The sequence below is a fragment of the Gastrolobium bilobum genome, unplaced genomic scaffold, assembly GCF_033153095.1.
Source record: "Gastrolobium bilobum isolate Gb01-03AN ecotype WA unplaced genomic scaffold, APGP_CSIRO_Gbil_v1 utg512, whole genome shotgun sequence".
NCBI lineage: Eukaryota > Viridiplantae > Streptophyta > Magnoliopsida > Fabales > Fabaceae > Gastrolobium > Gastrolobium bilobum.
This window is the reverse complement of record NW_026896079.1, coordinates 1-9,056: the sequence shown is the minus strand read 5'-3', so window position 1 is coordinate 9,056 and position 9,056 is coordinate 1. Positions and strand designations below refer to the sequence as shown.

Here is a 9,056-nt window from a genome sequence, read left to right as displayed (position 1 = left end):
AAGAAAGTTGCATTTAATATATAATATCCTGAATTCTTAAGATATTAAAATATTTATTTCATAATGAAACATATATAGAGTACATGAACACGAGTTGCATGCTTCCAATGAAGAATAAAAATCAACTAACTTATGAGATTTGACCCCTTCTAAGATAATCTACTATTCTATTTGAGATACAGAATGCAGTTGACTGGATTGTGATCATAGGATTGACACCAACAGCAGTTGGAAGTAAACTTGCATCACAAACAAATAACCCTTCTGCTTCCCAGCTCTCTCCATTTTCATCAACTGCACCTTCTTTTTCATTGATTCCCATTCTGCAGCTTCCCATCTGATGAGCAGAAGTATATATGTTCCAATATTCACCTGGTGAAAGTGCCCCCTCCATTGGATATACACTGTCTAAGAACTCTTCCACTTCATTTTCACTAACCTCATTACACTTAATTCTCTGACCATCACTTCTGTGGGTGCCTACTTCAACTGCTCCTGCTGCTATTAGAATCCTCAATGCTTGCTTCAAGCCAGCCTTCATGTTCTCTTTGTCAATTGCGTTCAATTTGTAGCTGATCCTTCCTTCTGATGTTACTTCTCCACAAGCCATGTCTCTGATTATTGTTATCAAATGGGCAGTTCTAGGGTAATTTAGCATTCTTTCTTTGAAGTCAAGTCCAGACTCCCAAGGGCATATTGAAGCAAAGGATGCTGGTCCTAGCAAAGGAGTTTCAATTATGGCTCTTGTATCTGACTTGGAGTCTCTTGATGGTACCTTATGGACTGATGTGATTATACCTCCCTCATAGACTTTACCTTTGAGTTCTGAAACTGAATCTGGAAAGTACCCCCATGTCATTAGGACAGGATGGAGATGAAGGTTCCTTCCAATGTTCTTATTCTTCAACCCACTAGAGATCATCAAAGGGGGTGTCAGAAGTGCCCCACCTGCAGAAATTGTCACTTTGGCCTCAATTTGCAGCTTCATTGTGACTCTGCTGCTTACAGCTTTTGCCAGCACCCCCAAGCATTTCTTCTTTCTTCCATTTCCACTTTTGTTACTTTCCAACAAGAACCTCTCAGCTTTGCATCCTGAAATTATTACAGCACCATTGTCCACTGCATCTACAAGCCATGTAACTTGAGTCCCTTGTTTCTCTCCTTTTGGACAACCATAACCACATGAACCACAATAATGATTCCCAGATGAATTTCTTGGCACATAACCAACTTCCAGGCCAAGATTTTGACACCCTTTTCTCAGTACTTGATTTTGGAACCCCTCCTGGGTACAATTTTCTGTGACACCAATCCTTTCACAAACAGTTTCCATTGCAGAGAGATACTCTGAGCTTGAAAAGAGGGAAAGCTTGTGATCCTCAGACCACTCTTTCAGAACATTGTGTGGTGTTTTAATGCAAGCTGACCAATTAACAGCAGAGCCACCACCCACTGTTGATCCTGCCAAAATCAGTATTCTGGAGTCCACCGAAGCTAGGATCCCTCCAGTTTGATATAATTGATCCATGGAAGGACCTTCTAGAGATGAATAATCTTGGGGAACAAAATAGTTTCCTTTCTCAAGAACAACCACCTTGTGGCCAGCACTTGAAAGAACAGCAGCTGCAACACCTCCACCACAACCAGACCCAACAACTAGTGCATCACATTGGACTTTGAGGATATTGCTTTTGGAGTCCAGTGTAACTTTGAGGCCTTTCTTAGCAAGAGATTGTTGAAGAGTTGAGTCAGATTCATTCATTGTTTCTATAATCCCCTTTTCAAGGGGCCTCCTGTTGGAGGCATTGGTCAATTTCTCATCATCAGCAGACACCTCATATCCAATGGCCTTCCATGCTGGATTATCACCATGTTCATCAACCTGCAAAAATTCAAAAAATTTGTAAAAACTGTCCAGTTTCTTTCTTAGTCTAAATTTTGTAAAAAGAAGCTTTCTGACATGAATTCATTATATGAAGATGACAAGTAAATCAAATGTAAGAAAGATAATAAAAAAGAGTACTGTGGACCAAGGTTGAAGAATAATACCCTAGAGAAGAATACAAAGAGGCATAAGACTTTGATGTAAGTAAATGCGAGTCTAATAGGTGTGAGGAATCTATGATTCAGCCACCTCTGCAAAACCTTTTCTCTTTTCTCCAAAGGTATGCTTGAAAAGTTGTTGATAAAGGGCCACTTCTCACTAAGACAGAGCAAACCACAAAACAAGAAGGTGCCCAACCTCGTTGCCAGCAACCATAAAACCACTCTAATCAGAATTACAGCTTCTATTAAGCCCCTCTTCACTAATATCTCAGCAACCTGTTTCCATTGAAAATAAAACATAATAAATATGAGATATGAAGAATGTACACAAAAGATTATTCAACTAATTAAACAAACATTACATGTAATTCGTTCAGCTTAAAGAGTTTCAAAATGAAAGCACCTTCACATAAAGGAATTCCAAAAAGTAATATGATATCTCAAAAATAAGGTTGGAAAAGAATTGGAATATAAAATATTTATCACATTAGAATATATTTTAAAATGTAGTAAATGATTTTATAAAATTAATCCAGCTTTTCTGGCTCATGCGAAGTGGATACCAATTCCAAAAAATAAACAAATAAATAAGCATCCGCACTAGTAGTGCGCGGATATAAGAATGCCACTTGTGCTTCCAATGCAATAAGAAGCTGCCACAATCTCAGTTATTATCTATTACCTTTTAGTATGCAGTTACACGTTTCAATCCTTCTAAGTTATCATTCCCGAAGAGGGTCATGAATCTATCTTTGTATTTTGTATTTAACTTTCTTTAACTTAACAAGTTTTAAAATAATCTGAATCATTATACATATATGTGCTCGTTGTAGGTACACAAACATGTTCATGGACAAAGACTAGGATGTGTTGTACATAAAACCTACGCAGGTCCCACTTGTACATCCTAACTGTTCCTTGTCCTTGCATACAGGAATCTTTTGCGGATCAGAAGAGACAGAGAGGGAAGCAAGAGAATGAATAAATGGTTAAATATAAACTATGGTTACATATACCTCATGAGGAATAGGATATTGAGAAGCAGAAGTGTTCCAGAAGGATTTCACACTCTTGCTAGGTTCATGATCATCTTGTTCTTCCTTTCTGATTTTCAAAGCATCCAATGGCAAAGGAGGCATCACAACCTCACATATGCTTGCAAGTGACTCCATCTCAGCCACAGAAAACCCATGTCTGAATTTGCTATCTCCTCTCCTTCCCCTCAACAATGGATGACACTCCCTTCTCATCTTTCTCTTTCTCTCTATGATCACCAGCTTCAGAATATGAAAAGGTTCAGTGGACTATGACTATGTGATGATATTGGAAAAGAATGGTATATCTATATATATAGAAATAGAATCTGCAAGAAGTAATGATTATTTATGTGAAAATAACTGTGGGGATGTAATTCACCATAAAGTTAATGTTTATTCTAACTTTTGTGGTATTTAATTTTTGGGTCGTGGGGCACCGAAAAATCATACTTTTGTCAACTTTCAATGCTTTCTAGATCATACGTTCCACCTGTGGAAATGAGTAATATGCAGGGGGAGGGTACCATGTAACTAACTTCTGACAGCTAAGGATTATTTAATATCTTTTACTACATACTTTAATAAAACATTTAATATTTACTACATTTAACAACCTAGTGTCTTAAATTTGGGTGGTCCAGGTAACTATATTAAGAAGGTAATTGGGACGAATATGGGAAAAAAAATATGTCCATATCAATTAAAGCTCTTTTGTTTTGGCCAACTCATATTTAATAAAAGTTTTCAGACAATCCGAACTCTGAATCAACTGAAGTCAGATTGATTTAGGTCGGGTCATCAAACCCGCGTATATTTAATTTTAAAATTTTAATTTATCAGCGAAAATTAATTAAAAAAATACGTATAATGACCCTTACTGGTAAATCTTAGTTAGAGATTTAATTTAAGGATTTAAATGCCATAATTAGATTCAGTGAGCGATTTCGAGTATTTTGACTGTAATCATGACTATGTTATGAACAGTGCGTTCTGCCGGAGAATTTACAGTTTTGTGAATTAAGCGGTAGAGCTTAAATGAGCAAAATAATTTTAGGAACATAATTTGATAATTCTGATGACAAATATGAGTTCAGAACGAAAAATTGTATAGTCTGGCACTTTCCGTGAAAATCTCGTGAATAGTGTTTCTACCGGGTATTTTGTACTGCTGTTTAAGCAACCGGTAGAGTCCAGAAATAAATAATTGATGAAATAAGAATAAGAATGTCCAATATATGCCAAGCAAGTCGATATAGGCCCAAGAAAATGATAAGTTTATAAGTTTTAAGTTTCATAAGTAAATGAAGCACAATTAGTGATTCACAGTGCATTTTGTCAAAAACGGTGCAAAAACCATACTGTGAATTATGAATATTGTTTAGTAAGAAAGAAAAATTAATGTAAATGATTTTAGAAAAAAAAATATGTCTGTAGCTTTAAGTTAGTTCCGGGTCAATTTAAGTTAAATTACGCGATAGAAAAACAACCGGTTAAAAAGCCACATGTGCTTAAAAACCCCTAAGTCACTTAAATTCACTATTCCCTTACACTTTCTCTCTCCCTTTTCCCTTCCCCACCCGTGACAGCCATGGCAAAAGGAAGCTTAGGGTTTGTTTTTGTTTTTCTTTGATTTCTCCATGATTAAGCAACCAAATCTTTCACCCATTATACCAATCTCATAGGAAATCATCCAAGGAAGCTATTCCAACCCTCCATTTGAGCTGATTTCGTTTGTGGAGGGAGATATTTGTCATCCCAAATTCGTGCACTATTCATCAAGAGGGCAAAATGAAGTTTTTGATGGAGATTCTCTTGGTGTAGGTCTTCTAGGCTTTGGGTAGTTGATTTGAGGTAACAAACCTCTATTTCCATGGTATTATTTTGATGATTTAAGTTATAAAAGTTATGAGCATGTTTTAGTAGGAAAGCATTGTGTATTAAACTTTGATTTAATGATGAATCTTTGATGTTTTGGATTTAAGAAATGAAAATAAGCATTTGTGTGTATGTAAAAAAATTAGAAAAAAATGCTATGCTTTCCTCTACATGTTCGGCCATCATAGGTGAAGAGTAGGATGTTGTGCACAATTTTATCTTAAGTATTAGGAAGGTTTAATGTGTAGGAATTAAGTGGAAATTTGATAAATTAGTGAGAATGCCAAAGTGGGAAAAATTATATGAAATATGCCCTTAGGTTTAGGCCTTGTGGGGCTTTGGAGGGACTTTATGCTCCAAAAATTAAGTTGGAACCTTATGAAAACATGTATTTGTTTGTGTAAGTTACATGTAAGTGAGGAAAAAGAACCTTTGCCTATGTCCTTGTAGTGTTCGACCTATAGGGTATTTAGGGATATATTTGTACATTTTATTTTAAATAAAATGTGTTGTATCCAATTGTATAAAAGTGATGAGTTTTGAAGAAAAATAACATGATTTATGTTGAAAATTCCTAAGGGAATGGGTGATTAAATTAAAGAACACCAACGGTTATAAAGAGGTCTAGACTTGTGTATTGGCATAGGATTGGCAAAAATGCAAAGAAATGAAAAGAAGCGATAAAATGTATGCCTTATGTGAAAGCTAGGCATGATGGCGTTTTATTAATTGGTATTTGTGGATTCTTGCTCTAGGTGTACCTAGGGACTAAAAAGGAATCAGAATCTCTTGAAGACATATAAGTAACTTGTGCAACAAGTAAGCTCTATGTTTAAGGAGTCTTTTCCTACTTGAGTGCTCCACCATGGTTAGTGAACTATGGTTGGACTGTATGACTGTTATTTAGATGCTTTGTATAGATGCATTCATATAGAGTTATTTGATAACATGATATGTTTTGCTCTGATATGATTTCTGTAATATGATTTCTGTAACAATCTCTGGCCATTGATTGTATAGTGCCCAGACGTTCGCTTTGGGGTCCTCCCTCGGGACTGATGGTGTACGCCTCTGTTATGTCTGGTTCCGCTTTGGGGTCCTCCCTCGGGAACACGTGCGTTGATTTCTGCTTGGGGTCCTCCCTTGGGAATGATGGCGCACGCCTCTGATATGATATGGATATATGCTCTGTTCTGTTATGATATCTGCTATATGTTGTATTTGTATACTCTGTATCTGACTTTCGTGCAGGAGTGAGCCAGGGGTATGGAGAATTCTCTATAAACCTGGAGCTTATGGAGATTTGTAATCTCACCCCTCGTTTGGGACATATTTTCAGGTGCCCAGATTCCCCGTGAGTCCTCACTAGGCAGGGACACGACACGTGGCTGAGGCAGTTAACAGATCAGATTTTGAGTGGCTGTAGGCTACTACCTTTTTGGAGTGTTTGATGTCTTTTAGTATTTCCGCATTTGATGGATCATGATATTGATCCTTTATTTTGTATGTGGCCTGTATATGTTTTGTACATGTCTGTCACTTTGATGCATGTACATTTGGGTATTCAGGCACGTTATATGATGATGTATTATTCAGTTTATGATTTCTTATTGGATTGCATGCTGATTAGGATAGTGGCACGGAGCCATATTTTGCATGCGCCCATGGATGGGTATCTGATTATATTTGCATGATTGATACTTCTGGATTAATATGCTGTATAAACTGTTTATCAGGAAACGCTTCTGAGTGGGATTGGAAAATCCCCAGTTGTTCGATTTATAGAGAAAACTCTGCCCGATTTTCGTTTACGCCGAGTAAGAATTAAGTTAGAAAAAGAAAAAGTTAGCTCATATTTTCGTAAGTTAAGTCTTCCGCTGTTTCTGTTAATATCATGTGTATGTTAATTGAACCGGATCGAGACGAGGATGTTACATTTATGGTATCAGAGCAGTTTCTCTAGGAGAGCCTGTGAAATAATGCATAAACTGTTCGGGTTGTTATATTCTTGAGTTTTTCTTGGAGTAGTATGATATGCATGTCTGATCACCGAGTGTGAGCGTAGCTAACTCATTCCTTTGTGTGAAATATGCAGAATTATGGTTCGCCTAAGAAGGACTTCTGATCCTCCTATTGACCCGACTGATCCAATATTAGCAGATTTGGCTAGACCCCGAATAAATCAGCGGGGAAATACTTCACAGCCAGATCCAATGATAACAGCCTTAACTGACATGCAACAAAATATGGCTGCAGCTATGCAGCGAGAGCTAGAAGTGATGATGAAAGCAAATCAAGATCTGTTAGAGGCTAATAGGTTGGCCAATCAAGAAATGATGGCAGCAAGCAGAATGGCGAATATTGAAATGATGAGATTACTCTTGGTTGAGGTGAGGGCTGGTGGGCAAGGTCCACAGCCACAGCCTTTGCAACAGCCACAACCACATCCACAGCCTGAGCCACAACCACAACAGCCTGTTCCTCCTCCTCGTAATCCCATTGTTGTGGAGGGTGAAGGAAATAATGATATGAATGAAGAATCTAGTCACAGGGGTGGTGTGGCACAGCCAGCCACTAATAGAGAGCAAAGAGAAAGAATGCTTAATGCCTTCCGAAAACATGCACCACCAAATTATAAAGGAGGCATTGATCCTATTGCTGCAATTCAGTGGTTAGAAGAATTGGATCGCATTTTTACTGTCATGGAGTGTGATGATCAGCAGAAATTGTTGTATGCTTCTTATATGTTGCAGAATGATGCAGCCGATTGGTGGAGAAATACCCGTCAGCCCTTGGAATGTCAGGGTCATGCTATTACCTGGCCTTTATTTGAAAGGCAATTCTTGCTGAAATACTTTCCGGCTGAAGCCCGGATAAGGAAGAAGGGTGAATTTGAAGAACTAAAGCAGGGCCAGATGTCTATTGATGAATATCTGAATAAGTTTAATAAGCTGGCCAAATACTCTCATTTCCAGAGAGCTCCACCTACTGAGGATGATCTGATATTTAAATTTCATAGAGGACTACATGATAATATTTCTGAAAAACTTGCAGGACACACTTTTGATACTTTTGCTGCACTCGTTAAAAAGTGTAAAAACATTCAAGAGTACTATAGAAAGAAGCATAAGGACCAATCTGCTCCTAATTCTGGTCCTAAAAACACTTCTGGGAATTCTAAAGGAAAAGGGTTACAGGTTAGACAGTCTGATGGTAAGTTCAAAAAGGCGGGAAATTCTAAGCCTGGAAATATTAAGTCTGCTTCTCTATGTGCTACATGTGGTAAAGTTCATGCAGGGGTTTGCAGAAAAGAGAAAAGACTGTGTTATAAGTGTGGCCAACATGGGCATTTTATTAGGGACTGCCCCTTTAATGGGGGATAGGTTTCTACTATTCAGGCTACTCCGGCTCCTATTGTGGTTGAGGAACCATCTCTACCTCTCCCACCTCCCGTTGCCCGAGTGTATGCAGTTACTCAGCAAGAGGCTGAGAGATCAGCTAGTTTGGTACGAGTATGATTTCTATTCATGATGAAATGCTTAATGTCTTATTTGATTCTGGTGCCACACATTCCTTTATTGCTGATTATGTAACCGACGCATTTGGTCTGCATGTGATAAAAATGAAAAATCCTATGCGCATTATTACGGCTGTGGGAAGTGTTTTTAATTAAAGGTATATTTGTGAAAATGTGAAATTCAAGTATGAAGGCAGGGAATATTCTGCCGACTTTATTGTCTTGCACCTTGCTTCTGTGAATCTAATTTTGGGGATGGATTGGTTGTCTAAGTACTGTGTGAAGATTGACTGCTGCAGTAAGACCATTTCTGTCTCCACTCGTGAGGAAGAGAGGGAGTCTCCTTATCTGTCTGTACTCCGGGTTGTAAAGGCCTTGAAGGAAGGAGATTCCGGGTATGTTTTATTGGGAGGTCTGGTTGGCGTCAACAAGGAGCCAATTTCTGTTATTCCAATTGTCTCCGAGTTTGAGGATGTCTTTCCGGATGAAATTCCGCACTTTCCTCCAGATAGGGAAATTGAATTTGCAATTGACTTGTTACCTGGCGTGGGGCCTATCTCTCTTGCCCCATACCGGATGTC

The 9,056-nt window shown here is 38.0% G+C and overlaps 1 protein-coding gene across 1 annotated transcript; it reads right to left on the bottom strand.

Moving 5' to 3' along the window:
- Positions 1 to 3,374, bottom strand: LOC133297680 (long-chain-alcohol oxidase FAO1). Its single transcript, XM_061496847.1, has 3 exons — positions 3,063 to 3,374; positions 2,050 to 2,322; positions 1 to 1,882 (listed from the first exon to the last, which is right to left on the bottom strand). Exons 1-3 carry the CDS (start codon positions 3,294 to 3,296, stop codon positions 131 to 133), a joined length of 2,259 nt encoding a protein of 752 aa, XP_061352831.1. The 5' UTR covers positions 3,297 to 3,374; the 3' UTR covers positions 1 to 130.
- Between the last annotated feature and the right edge of the window lie 5,682 nt (positions 3,375 to 9,056).

Bases quoted from the DNA above. Each gene is read 5' to 3' on its own strand.
- LOC133297680 (XM_061496847.1), bottom strand. From the start codon at position 3,296: ATGAGAAGGGAGTGTCATCCATTGTTGAGGGGAAGGAGAGGAGATAGC. The intron at 2,323-3,062 runs GTATATGTAACC...CAATGGAAACAG, and splicing joins AATATCCTATTCCTCATGAG to GTTGCTGAGATATTAGTGAA. The intron at 1,883-2,049 runs GTATTATTCTTC...GAATTTTTGCAG, and splicing joins TCTTTGTATTCTTCTCTAGG to GTTGATGAACATGGTGATAA.